The sequence below is a fragment of the Theropithecus gelada genome, chromosome 2, assembly GCF_003255815.1.
Source record: "Theropithecus gelada isolate Dixy chromosome 2, Tgel_1.0, whole genome shotgun sequence".
In the NCBI taxonomy this organism is placed as follows: domain Eukaryota; kingdom Metazoa; phylum Chordata; class Mammalia; order Primates; family Cercopithecidae; genus Theropithecus; species Theropithecus gelada.
Window position 1 is genome coordinate 149,822,939 of NC_037669.1, and position 14,297 is coordinate 149,837,235.

The 14,297-nt window shown below is 37.9% G+C and overlaps 2 protein-coding genes and 1 pseudogene across 4 annotated transcripts in view; 2 read left to right on the forward strand and 1 right to left on the reverse strand.

The window, feature by feature from the left end:
- ATR (ATR serine/threonine kinase) overlaps positions 1-3,093 on the forward strand; it is a 123,287-nt gene extending 120,194 nt beyond the window's left edge. Inside the window, exon 47 of one of the 2 annotated variants that reach the window (XM_025377065.1) lies at positions 2,733-3,093. In XM_025377065.1, the coding sequence (XP_025232850.1) occupies positions 2,733-2,906 (174 nt within the window). In that variant the 3' untranslated portion in view covers positions 2,907-3,093. The remainder of the gene's footprint in view (positions 1-2,732) is intronic. The other variant, XM_025377066.1, reaches the window with a different exon arrangement.
- On the reverse strand, positions 212-2,518 carry LOC112618372 (annotated as a pseudogene).
- Positions 3,094-4,268: 1,175 nt separating the features above from the next.
- Positions 4,269-14,297, forward strand: part of XRN1 (5'-3' exoribonuclease 1) — a 141,798-nt gene continuing 131,769 nt past the window's right edge. For both annotated transcript variants that reach the window (XM_025376799.1, XM_025376800.1), the window contains exons 1-2: positions 4,269-4,462; positions 13,428-13,660. In XM_025376799.1, the coding sequence (XP_025232584.1) occupies positions 4,388-4,462; positions 13,428-13,660 (308 nt within the window). In that variant the 5' untranslated portion in view covers positions 4,269-4,387. The remainder of the gene's footprint in view (positions 4,463-13,427; positions 13,661-14,297) is intronic.

Below are 14,297 nucleotides of genomic sequence, written 5' to 3' on the forward strand. Positions count from 1 at the left end.
CACTGCACTTCAGCCTGGGCGACAGAGCAAGACTCTGACTCAAAAAAAAAAAAAAAGTCTTGTACAGGCTTACTAAATACAATGAATTATACCAACTATACTCTAATAAAGAGTAAAAATTTACATTCCAGTTAACTACCTTAAGAGTTTAAATCCACTTTCATCCCACTGATATAGCTTGAGGAAGGCTAGACCCGTACGCCCCCATCCTTCATGTCATCCTTAACCCTTTGTCTTGAGAAAGGAGGTTTAGCTGCTTCTTTAGTTCTTCAATTTCTTTTTCTTGCTCTATTATCTTCATCTGTAGGGTGAGATTAATATTTCCAGAATTTTGGAAAAGTTCACTCTGTAGCAGTTGAAGAGCAGATGGTCTCTGGGACATGTTCCTTTTCATTAAGTGCTAGATATACTTGGCTTGTAGTGGATACCTTTTACTGAGGGATTCCAGTATCTGACCAGTTCTTGAACCTGTTAAAACTTCTGCTTGCTCCATTTCTGTTCTAAACAGCTGAAAGAGCTCTAGCAGAATCACACTCAAGCTATATACATATCTAACTGGACAAAGCCAGCCCTGGTCTCTACAAATAGTTTTTTTTTAATTAGCCGGGTACAGTGGCACACTGCTGTAGTCCCAACTACTTGGGAGGCTGAGGTGGGAGGATCACTTGACCCCAGGAGTTGGAGGCTGCTGTGAGCTATGATGACCCCACTGCACTCCAGCCTGGGCAAGAATGAGACCCTTGGCATCATACTCAGATCCTTCCAACTGTTGGGATGAAGCATACAGAAAAGTGCCCACTCTGGATATATGTGTTGGTGTTCTCTTTCCGTTTCTATTGGTCCAGTCTGTGTTCTTTTGTAAGATGTCTGGGCAAGCCAGACCAAAGTCTCCTATTTTTACTTGCTGATCAGAGCCATGAAGAAAAATATTTCTAGGCTTCAGATCTCTGTTTACAATTCCCATGTTATGTATGTAAAACACACCTTCCACTAATTCTTGAAAATTTTTTGTTGCAACATTGGCCATAAGGACAAGCAAACTTATCCACACACTCTTGGCCCTGTTTGTTTCTCTCGGCTAGCCAGTCCCACAGGTGGAGTTGCACACCTGCATCTGGATGTGCAGCATCAGGTGGTACTGCACCTCTATCCCCAACAAGTTGAAGTTTTCTTTGGAAGATTCCTCAGTGGATGTGAAATTCTCCTCTTGGAGGGAATTACAGCTGAGCAGCAGGGGCTGTTCCACAACTGACCTGGTGGACAAACCCGCCAAGCCATTTTCCAGGAGCTCCAGGGATGATTCAAATTCACTGGTGTCTCTTAAGATGGAATTGATGGTATAGTTCACCAGCTTGTTATTCTGAGTGTCAGATTCTCAAAAGGGTTTTTCTTTTCTGAGGTGAGCTTAGTGAAGATAATGGATGAGCTGCTACTTTCACCATTTTTAACACCGTATTGGTATCTGTCCTCTGCTTGGTCGGAGAACACTTCCAGAAATGGCAACTGAATGGAAGCTCTATCTGCTTGTGGTTGGGATCACTTGAACATGTTCTGTCCACGCAGTGTGATAACCAATGATATTAGGGTGCTGGACTGCCAGCACCTTCATTCCTCATAGTTCCTTCATGCAATCTTAGTTGCACCCTTAATCAGAATTTTTTAAATTGCATAATACTGACCATCTAATTTATTCCTGACCTTGTATACTCTTCCATATCCACCTTTTCCTAAGATGGCAAGTTTTTCAAATTCATTTAAGTAACATGAAGTTTGTGCTTCAAAGGCTACTTCCCTTGATCTGATTTTTCTGGATATGAGAAATAGTCTCACAAGGATCCTGATGAACTCTCTCTTTAGTGCACTTCATTAAGTGAGTAATAGCTCTGTGGTGATGTAGTCTCAATGAGCTAAACTCGTCACAAGTGAAAGAACACAGCAGACCCATTAGGATAAAGGTCTGGCAAAGTAACTTAAACACCTGTCTTAAATGAACTGGGTTTGGTTCATGCACATGGCTCAAGTGCTTCACCAAAGAAATAAGTAGGAGCTGGTTTGCAACTGCATAAAGGAAAAGTTGGCTGTTGTAGGGGTTCTTTTAAACACCTGGAGTTCTGCTGGAACATAAGTCACATTTGGAGTCCAGGCTCTTGGCAGAAAAGTCGATGGCAGACAGCACAGCAACAGCCCCCATCCCGTGGCCCTCCTCTTTGCATTCGCGGGCTGCAGCCCAGCCCACCGGCCCACCCAGCACCACCTCCAAGAATTATTCTTATAATAACTTTATTCTTCCTTTTGCATTCAGATATGCTTAAGAAATTGTACAGTTCCAAGTAGCTCACTTAGAACACCCATTTGTGTGTACTAACATCATGTAAATATTAGGCAGTAGATCATTGTTATTCAAATATTCATTCAAATGTTTAAGTACTAAACACTTCCAAAGCAGATTTTAAAAATTATTTTTCTAGAATTGTAATGTGTAAATAATTCCCTGATATTTCACGTAGTCCAGAAACATGTCCAAGCAGTTGATGTTGAATCAATCTTGCAGGCCTCAAAATCAGTATCACAAGTTAACTGTATTTGTTCGCTTCTTTTCCTGTATTTGCTCTTACAAAAGGGGTATTGGTCAGTAAAATGGTATTAACATTTATTAAATGTCAAAATATAAAGAAAGGTAGAAATTCTGAATTATCAACATCTGTTTTTGGTTTTATATTTCTTCTTTTTAGGCCAAGACCCATGTTCTTGACATTGAGCAGCGACTACAAGGTGTAATCAAGACTCGAAATAGAGTGACAGGACTGCCATTATCTATTGAAGGACATGTGCATTACCTTATACAAGAAGCTACTGATGAAAACTTACTATGCCAGATGTATCTTGGTTGGACCCCATATATGTGAAATGAAATTATGTAAAAGAATATGTTAATCTAAAAGTAATGCATTTGGTATGAATCTGTGGTTGTATCTGTTCAATTCTAAAGTACAACATAAATTTACGTTCTCAGAGCAACTGTTATTTCTCTCTGATCATTAATTATATGTAAAATAACATTCAGTTGTTAAGAAATAAACTGCTTTCTTAATACATACTGTGCATTATAATTGGAGAAATGGAATATCATGTGTTCTTATGGTCAAAAACTGTATTTGCAAGAAACAAGCAAGCCTAACCTAATTTCATTTTACAACTTCTATTGATTTCCTTTTAAAAGTCCTAGCTATTGTAAGGATTCACTTGAAGAACAAAATTATATGGAATAAATACCGTGGGCAAGGCATTGCGCCAGCCTTGTGCATAGAGTTACCCTCTCCTGCCCTCCAGGAAGTGACAGTCTAGTAAGAGAGATATATAAATATAAATATAAATATAAATAGCATATCATTAAGTTCACTTAATATAACTTTGTTTTAAAGTGTGATAGGGAAAAAATATAAGCCAAGAAGCGTGAATATGAAAACAAAATAAACATTCTGTAATTTGTATGATGCTGCCATACTGCAGTCCCAGAATGCAGAATCCAGTGGTCATGAAAGACAGTGATACTTAGCATTTCCTGAGATCTTAAAATCCAAAAAGTATTAAATGTTTAAGGTTTTTCTGTAAGTTTTCGTTCAGAAGACAAATACAAAGTAACGAGGTTACTACATTCAAATAAGTGGAAAACTCTTACATTTAAAACTGATAATTTCACTTAAATTGATAGAACTCTCCTTTGCTGTCCAGTTGAAAGTGTGATGGAGAAAAATATGATAAACGCGGACGCATGAATGTAAAAACTAAACATTAAATGATTTCGTATCCAAGGTCTTATGTTAACAGTTGCGGGGGGCGGGTACTTGGGAAATTTTTGAACAATTTGGAAAAGAACGTTTTTAAAAAAACTTTACCGTGGGTTTAAATTCCTCAGAGAAAAAAATTCTTGGCAAAACAAACTAAGCCAAATAAATCATCATTCCAAATCTGTTTGAAAAATACTGAGATTAGCAACCCTAGGAGACAGAAGCGTAACAAAAATGAGTGTTCGATACCCTTCCCACACCTTCGTGCGGTTTTTATGCCAATTCCAAATCCACTTAGAAAGCATAGCTCTATCCTGGGGCATTTTCGCACCTACGTGGAAGCACACGAGCAAACCTCCGCAGATCCCCCGACCGCCACTGACCAGTACCGCGGCCCCGGCTGCGCGAGGCCAGGCGGGCTAAGCCCCGCCCCTGGGACGGCCTCGGATCCTGCCGCTCTAGGCCCAGCGGGCGCTCTCTATGGTCGGCCGGGCGGTGTGTTGTCATCCGCGGAGCGACGGCCGGAGGCGGCGGGGGGAGCCCCGGCGGGGCGTTTGGTTTCGGTTTGGCCCTGACTGGGATTAGTGTTGACGGTCGAAATGGGAGTCCCCAAGTTTTACCGATGGATCTCAGAGCGGTATCCCTGCCTCAGCGAAGTGGTGAAAGAGCATCAGGTGGGTGAGCGAGGGGCAACGGCTCAGAAGGCCGAGGACCCGGGGCTCAGCGGCCCTCTCCACCCTGGAGCTGCGGCTTTCGGGCCACCTCTTTCCCCTCGTCGTCTGGACGATAAGTGGCATAGGGAGGGGGACGGAAGGTTTGAGGACGCCCGGATGAGCCGAAAGGGACCAAGGAGGCAGGTTGCCTGTGTGTGGACAGAGCCATTGGGTTCACGGCCGCTCTGACAGCTCCTGCTTCGGCTGGTCCTTCCGCGATTCCGAAATGAAGTCCTGGGAAAGAACGCTTTTACCGTTCTCCGGTTTCCTCTCGGGAACCTGCAAGTTGCCTTTTTCTTACAGAGGCTGCGAAGCTGGGGTGGGTGTCCTCGTAGGTTCCCCCATCCCACCCAGAGCGGCAGACCCACGTACAAACAATAACAGCCGCCTCCACACGCAGTCACCTTGTTTACTTTACCTGATCTAGAGCGCTGCCCACCCGCCTAGACTTTCCGACGTGGCTGACGGTTCATATTGATGATGCCTTTTGTTACTTTCTGTTATCTCAAAAGCACCACCAATCCCCCGTTGCCAAAACAAAAACTCTTGGGCGGGCTGGGGAGTGAGGCGTAGGACCTTTTATTTGGAGGCCTCACTGTGTGACAGAGGGGGGTGGGAAACGAATTGATAGAACATTAATACTACTAATAATATTTGGCATGTACTGACCCCAGGGCAACGTTAGTGTTTAGATTCCAAAAACGTAGTTTATATATTGGAACTGTGGAAAGAGAGGAGAAAGCAGCCCTCTATTAGGTAAACTAGACTTTGGGTAATACTTTGGTGTTTGTCACATTTAATGAATTTGATAGATCTCTTGTCTGATGTTTTACAGAAAAAAAAATAAGTTTGAAATTTGTGTAGCTGATTGAATCAGTCGTGATGGGTAGTATTGTAAATAGCCTATTAAATTGTGGTTTAATCGGTATTTACGAACATGAAGGTAGTTTACTTCTGGAAAGGATTTTTTGTTGCTGGATTCCAATCAGATTTGGTAGATGAGAAATAGACTACAAAAACTTTCCAAGGTTAGTTTATCTTGAATTTATTTGAAACTTTGATTGAGTTAGATTTAGAGAAGTATTTTTTTTCCCCCGGGGAGGGCTGAAAAGGAAACCAGTACATTGCAAAAATGGAGACAACCAACTTTGGCTTTTCTTGCATCCTTCAATGAGTACCTGTTATACATCAGTCACTTTATCTCTAAAGTGCAAAAATAATGCGATGGTTATTCGGGATGATTTAATACATAATTTATTCAGTAATATTTTTATTCTGTAGTCTGTGGCACAGAATTTGGTTTGGTGAAAATATCTTAGATTCTCTCCATACTGAGGAATTTTGTTACTAAAGAATGAAAATCTTTTTAATGCAGTTTTATGACATGGACACTAAAGATAGGTTTTGTGAAACCTTTATATAGAAACTGGGAGGAGAATTATTTTTAAATTTCATTGTAAACAAATTTTAAAATTTGGTTCATCGTTGTGATGCCTTTCAAAAATGTTTGATTAAAAAGAGACCAAAGGGTTACCAGCTTCTCTGTTAAGTAGAACTTAAAGATGGTAATGCCTAATAAGTCACAGACATTGAAAAGCTAGTCCTGAGGGGAAAGGATAGGGAGAAGAAGTGAGTTACGGGAAGTCAGTGGTGTGGCCTCAGTAGCATAGGTTTTCAGTTTCTTTGAATCATCTTGTAAAAACAGAAAGAGAAACTAGAAACCAAAGTTTAAAATCCATAAAACAATTACAACAAACCATGTGACTTGCTATCCCCGTGAAACCCAAAACATAACTAGGTGAGGCAAACTATCAATAGTCTCTAGACACAGTTGATATTGACATCTCTGCAAAAGCGAGAAGGCAGCAATGGGACAACATCTGATGAACCTTAGAAAAGGAGAATTCCAGAATAGCCAACAGTATCGACTAAAAGACTATGCTGGCCAATTAGATAGCAGTAGCTCAGAGGTGTTTTATTCTCTCCATTATTGATTGGGTGAAGGTCTACCATAGGAAAGACCAATTAGACAGGAGTAGTTTACCTCCTGTGAACACTCAAAACTGACTTGCCAAGGTGCCATTCTAGACCAGACCCCTAAGGAAAAGGGAGTGGTATAAAATCTTATGAAAATTTTATGCTGGGAGTGGAATAAAATTTTATGAAAGGGACAAAATAGAGACAAGAAGAGAAGGAGATAGTCCATATAAAAGTGAGGCAAAGTCATAGAATCAAGAAATCTTAGAAAACCACAGAGCAAACCCATGTATTTTTTAACACTGCCCAGAAACAGCTTTGTGAACTTATATTCCCTGAACCTACTCATTCTAAAAGTTCAAGAAAATTAAATTCACATAAAAATGAGTTACAGAAACGTATTGAGATCAAATCACAAAGTTATTATACGAGAAAAAGGGACAGAATATCTCTCCAGACATAAAAACTTGCAGTGAAACAAATGCACACAAAATAGACCAAAATTATAACCACAACTGTTATCTATTTCACAATGAGTTAAAAGGCATTAAGAAAATGACATGAGACATGAAAGAACAACATGTATCAATTATGAAGATGTGGGAATGAGATGACAGAGAAAATTAGAAGTAAATGAAAAAAAGAACTTCAGAGCTGAAGCCTCAAATAGAAACAAGACAAGAGCAAAAGATGCATTTAAGAAAACAATCGGCGGTGGAAAGATGACATTTTAAAAAATAAAGTAGATTTAAAAGATTCAAGAAAAAGTAACAATAAGAAAGATGAGCAAAGAAGACAAATAATAGAGGCGCCTGAAAAAGAAAAAAAACAAAGCAGCGTAACAGAATGAGTACTCAGTAAATATTTTTTGAGTGAATTAATTTATTAGCTATAGCATATAGCATATAAAATGTATATAGAAATGCATATTAAAATAGACATGATAGTATGTTGTAAAACGGTATTTTTTTAAAAAGTGAAATGAAGCCTGGGATTTTTTATTTTGTTTATTTTTTATTTTTGTGATACATAGTAAGTGTATGTACTTATGGGGTTCATGAGATGTTTTCATACAGGCAGGCAGTGTGTAATAATCACATCATGGAGAATGGAGAATCCATCCCCTCAAGTATTTATCCTTTGTGTTACTATCTAATTATACTCTTTTAGTTGTTTTTAAATTATTGGCTATAGTCACCCTGTTGTGCTATCACATAGTATGTCTTATTCATTCTTTTTTTTTATTTTTTATTTTGGATACAAGGTCGTGCTCTGTCACCCCGGCTGGAGTACAGTGGTGCAATCTTGGCTCACTGCAACCCCTACCTCCCCGGTTCAAGCGATTCTTGTGCCTCAGTAGCATAGGTTTTCAGTTTCTTTGAATCATCTTGTAAAAACAGAAAGAGAAACTAGAAACCAAAGTTTTTGTATAGAAACTGGGAGGAGAATTAATTTTAAATTTCACTGTAAATAAATTTTGAAATTTGGTTCATCGTTGTGATGCCTTTCAAAAATATTTGATTAAAAAGAGACAAACAGCGTGTGCCACCACACCGAGCTAATTTTTGTGTTTTTGGTAGACATGGAGTTTCGCTGTGTTGGCCAGGTTCTTCTCCAACTCCTGGTGGCCTCAAGTGATCCGCCCACCTTAGCCTCCCAAAGTGTTTGAATTACAGGCATGAGCCACCGTGCCTGGGCTGTTTTTTTTTGTTTTGTTTGTTTGTTTGTTTTAATTTAAATCTTTTTAAAAATAGAGATGGGGTTTTGCCACGTTGCCCACGCTGGTCTTAAACTACTGGGCTCAAGTGATCTGCCCGCCTCGGCCTCCCAAAGTGCTGGGATTATAAGTGTGAGCCACCGCACCCAGCCTAGGTCTTACTCATTCTTTCAGTTTTTCTTTTATACCCATTAACCTTTCCCACCTCTCTCCTGACTCCCCCACTACCCTTCCCAGCCTCTAGGAACCATCTTTCTATTCTCTATGTCCATGAGTTCTACTGTTTTGATTTTTAGATCCCATTAATAAGTGAGAACATGCAATGTTTGTCTTTCTGTGCTGGACTTATTTTACTTGACATAATGATTGCCATTTCCACCCATGTGGTTGCAGATGACAGGCTCTCATTCCTTCTTATGGCTGAATAGTACTCCATTGTATATATGTACCACATTTTCTTTATCCGTTCATTTGTTGATGGACACTTAGGTTGCTTCCAAATCTTGGCTATTGTGAACAGTACAGCAACAAACAAAAGAGTGCAGATATCTCTCTGCGATATACTGGTTTCCTCTCTTTGGGTTATATTAACACAGCAGTGGGATTGCTGGGATCATATGGTAGCTCTATTGTTTAGTTTTTTGAGGAACCTTCAAACTGTTCTTCATAGTGGTTGTACTAAATACATTCCTGCCAACAGTGTATGAGGGTCCCCTTTTCTCCACATCCTTGCTAGCATTTGTTGTTGCCTGTCTTTTGAATATAAGCCATTTTAACTGGGGTAAGATGATATCTCATTGTAGTTTTGATTTGCATTTCTGTGATGATCAGTGATGTTGATCACCTTGTCATGTGTCTGTCATTTGTATATCCTTTTTTGAGAAATGTCTGTTCAGATCTTTTGCCCATTTTTGATTGGATTATTAGATTTTGTCCTATAGAGTTATTGGAGCTCGTTCTATATTCTGATTATTAACCCCTTGTCAGGTGAGTAGTTTGCAAATACATTTCTCCCATTCCGTGGGTTGTCTCTTCACTTTGCTGATTGTTTTCTTTGCTGTACAGAAGCTTTCTAACTTAATGGGATCCGATTTCTCCATTTTTTCTTTAGTTTCCTACGCTTGTGGGATATTACTTGAGACATTTTTGCCCAGACCAATATCCTAGAGATTTTCTTCAATGTTTTCTTGTAGTAGCTTGTAAAGATACATAGAAAGAGGAAAGAATATACAGTCGGTGGGGAAAACAGTAGCCAAATCATGCAGGACCTTTTATGCTATTAAGGATTTGTAGTATCTTGTGGGTTTAAGTGAGGAAGCAATGTGATCAGATTATGTTTTAGAAAAATAGCTAAACTGTGGTGAGAAAGGAAACTGGAAGCAAGCAGTTCTGTTGGGAAACTGAGGGTCATGGACCAGTGCAGGAGATCTGGGGATGGAGAACAGGATGAGATTACCTAAGACAGTGGAAATGGATAAGATGGTAAGATTCTAGAAACATTTTAGATGTTAAATTAAAAAGAAAAATACCTCAGTGACTAATTAGATATGGGATTGGAGAAGGCAGAAAGTATAAAATAACCTTGAAATTTCTCACTTGCAAATGTAATAACTGAGAAGAGAAACTACATTATCAGTAATCTCTTTGTATGGGAGCAAAATTCTACTATATGTTCTCACTTTATTCAACACATTGGCCAATGATTAATTATTCTTTGTCTTTTTTACTAATCTGAAACCTAAGAGAATTTTTCAAATATTTCTTTTCTAAAAGGAAAATTATAGTGGGGTATTTTTTAGATTATAAAGGTAATATATGCTCATTATTTTTTAAAAATCAGAAAATGCAGAAAGATGTAAAAACTATTACATAGTCTAGAGGAAAGTAAAAGCTTTCATCATCCATGGTTGACCACTAGTAACATCTTGTTTTTATATACTTCCTAACTTTTCTATGCAGATGTATATGTAAATAAATATTTCCTATAAATAGGATACTTTACCTGCTGTTTTATACCTTGCCTTTGTCACTTGATTATATATATTATGCACATTATTCCATGCCAAATATGAATCTGTTTCATAATTTGTAATTGTTGTGTTGAATTCCATTGTATGGATGTACCATTATCAGTTTTCTATTTCTATCTTTTCTGTACAATACTGCCATGAATATTTTATACTTATATCTTATCATATCTGATTATTTTTCAGAATAAATTTTCAGTAGTAGAAATCCTGGGTCAAAGATACACATGTTTCAAATTTTAATTCATACTTTGTGGTTAGTTATGCCAATTTACATTCTAGTCCCATACTATTGGGTGTAAACCCCATTTCTGTTTTTCTAGCTCCATGACTTTTCTCCAAAATTAGAATGCTAAATATTTATCTTTTAAGGTTGTTATAATTAAGTCAGATAATGAATATACATATTTAGCCCAATGTTTAATATCTAATAATTGCATAATAAATGCCAGCCATTGCTTTTAATAACATATGAAATATGTGCTTCCCCAAAGCCTTGTTAATACTGGGTAACATCAGTCTCTTTAATGTTTACTAATGTGGGGAAAATTATGTGTCCTTTCAATTAGAAATTTTGGATGGTGAACATCTTTTCATGTGCTTATTAGACTTTTGTGTTTATTCTTTTCTGAAGAGTTTTGCATTTTCTGTGATTACTTTAAAAATTTGCTTTTTTTTTTTTTTTTTTTTTTTTGAGACAGTCTCACTCTATTGCCAAGGCTGGAGTGCAGTGGCATGATCTCAGCTCACTGGAACCTCTGCCTCCCAGGTTCAAGCAATTCTCATGCCTCAGCCTTCTAAGTAGCTGGGATTCCAGGCACGCGCCACCACCCAGGCTAATTTTTGTATTTTTAGTAGAGACGGTTTCACTTTTTGGCCAGGCTGGACTTGAACTCCTGACCTCAAGTGATCTGTCTACCTTGGCCTCCCAAAGTGCTGGGATTACAGGTGTGAGCGACCGTGCCCAGCCAAAAATTTGCCCTTTTTCTTATATTTGAGAATTTTTTATGTGTTAGAGATGTTGACTTCTCATTTGCAAACATTTCCCTATGTTTTGTCATTTTTAATTGAATTATATATGGCACTTTTTAACCCTGTATATTTAAAACAATACATTTTTAGATAGCTAACTATACCATTTATTTGCTTTATGATTTCTGGCTTTTCCTACCCTAAGAGTTTCAAAATATTTGTATGTAATTTTTTTTGGTTACATTTCTCACAGTAAAATTTCTAATCCTTCTGGAATTTCTTTTGTTTTAGGGTAAGATGGAGTTTCATTTTTTATATACTGTATTTCCAATCAAACCATCTGTTTGATAATTTATCTAGGGCAAATTTCCTTTGATTCTTCTTTTTGTCTGTTTGTTTTATAGAGACAGGGTCTTACTCTGTCTCCCAGGCTGGAGTTTGGTGATGCAATCAGCACTCACTGCAGCCTTGAACCTATGGGTTCAAAGATCCTCTCACCTCAGCCTCCCAAGTAGCTGGAACTACAGACACTTGCTGCCACACCCAGCTTACTCTTCTTTTTAATACTGTTCTTGGCCATTATTGCATATTTATTCTAGGAAAACTTTGGAATCGTTCTGTAAAATGTAAAACATTCTGTAAAATGTAAAATGTAAAAAAAAAAATTTTTTTTTTTGATCAAGTCATTGGTGCCGAGGCCAGGCGCAGTGGCTCACACCTGTAGTAATCCCATCACTTTGGGAGGCCTGGGCAGGCAAATCACTTGAGCTCGGGAATTCAAGACCAGCCTGGGCAACATCACTGGTATTTTTTCATACAAAATATATGAAAATTAATGTATGAAATTAGCATATGAAAAAGATATGAAATTAGTATGTGTGTTGGCATGTGTCAGTGGTCCCAGCTACACTGAAGCCTGAGGTGGGAGGATTTCTTGAGCTTGGGAGATGGAGGCTGCAGTGAGCCAAGATCGCACCACTGCACTCCAGCCTGGGTGACAGATCGAGACCTTGTCTCAAAAAATAAAAATAAAAATACCCCTGATGAACAGTCACACTGAGATTTTGATTGAGGTTTTCAGATTTCTTGGAACAAATAGTTAATCTTGAGTGCACTTTAAAAATCTTATGGTTACAGCTGTCGTTTCAGTTGAGCATGTTACTCAGTAAGAACATTCCAGATGGTATTCATTGGTTCAGAGACCAAAACTTTTTACTCCCAAAACTCAAAGGCACGCCATTTTCTCAATAGCAGGAAAATATATTGTTACCTGTACATGTTGTAAAACTTGAATTACTGTTTCAGAAGTGATTCTATTATGTTTATACAAGGAGAGCTCCTTATGTTTTTATGTTTGAAAATTCAAAGTAATTTACTTTAATGAATGTGTAAGGCAGACTCTATTCTAAGATTCTTTCATTACACTACAAAATATAACTCCTTAGTTGCACCCATTTCAGTTCCATCTTAATGTATATTTGTTTCAGTAATGTTCCCCTTCCTCACACACATTTATTTTTTTTCTTTCTAAAAAAATTTTTGTTCCTGATGGGACCAGGAGTTCCAACACAAACGTTTAAATAGAGGAAAAACAAATGAGAGAGCCATTAAGATCTTATAAAAGCAGATGCTTGTTAGTTGGATTTTACAAACTATTAACCCACATATTACAAACAAGAAATCTGTTTTTCATGTTTCAGTTTCATAAATTTGTTGGCATAATCTAACATTGTAAAAATTAATATAACCAATCAGTGACTGTTTCAGTGAAACTAAGTATACAATTAGGCTTTACATCATATGTTAAACCTTTCAATAACTATGTAGAAACAGCCTTTTGATGTAAATGGGCTTTTTGTTACCCATTATAGAGGAAATTGAGGTCTTGAGGAGTTAATGTCAAATGGTAGGAAGGAACTAAACTAATATTTTGAGTACCAAATGAACCAAGCACTTTATTTGGTGTTTTCTTGGAGCATATTATTTTGAATAAGTAGATGATTTCCTGACAGTAAATTTGATCAAGTCATTGGTGCATTGTATATAACCAAATTTGTCACCATATTAGCAATTCTTTACTTTTTTTATTCATCTGTGATTGTTTGCTCGGTTTTTATATAGTAGAATACACAAATCCTGCTTTTTATAATTGAATTATCACTTTTCCCTGCTGCTTAAGTTATCTGTAGTTGATTAAAATAAATTATCTCAAGCATTTTTCTTTGTTTTTCAGATTCCTGAATTTGACAACTTGTACCTGGATATGAATGGAATTATACATCAGTGCTCCCATCCTAATGATGATGATGTTCACTTTAGAATTTCAGATGATAAAATCTTTACTGATATTTTTCACTACCTGGAGGTGTTGTTTCGCATTATTAAACCCAGGAAAGTGTTCTTTATGGCTGTTGATGGTGTGGCTCCTCGAGCAAAAATGAACCAGCAGCGTGGGAGGCGTTTTAGGTAAAACATTTATGTTTTATTTTGGAATATTATTTAGCTTAGTAAAAATACATTATTGTAAAGATAATTGATTTAACACAATCTTCTGTTCATGTTTAGTTTCTGCGTAAACTCCCCCAGAAATGGAAATATCTCAGTTTCATATTTTACCAGTCAAGTAATGAGTTAGGAACGCAGTGAGATATCCTTTCTCAAAACATATGTTGGAGGTTCTTTGGTTTGTTTGTTTCTTTCTTTGTTGAAACAGAATCTCACTCTTATCACCCGGGCTGGAGTGCAGTGGTACAGTCTTAGCTCACTGTAACCTGTATCTCCCCAGTTCAAGTGATAATCGGTGCCTCAGCTTCTAAGTAGCTGGGATTACAGGCAGGCACCACCAGACCCAGCTAATTTTTTTTCTTTTTTTTTTTTTTAAGACGGAGTTTTGCTCTTGTCGCCCAGGCTGGAGTGCAATGGCACAATCTTGGCTCATTGCAACCTCCACCTCCCGGGCTCAAGTGATTCTCCTGCCTCAACCTCCTAAGTAGCTGTGATTACAGGCACCTGCCACCACTCCCAGCTAATTTTTGTACTTTTAGTAGAGGCAGAGTTTCACCACGTTGGCCAGGCTGGTCTCGAACTCCTCACCTCAGGTGAT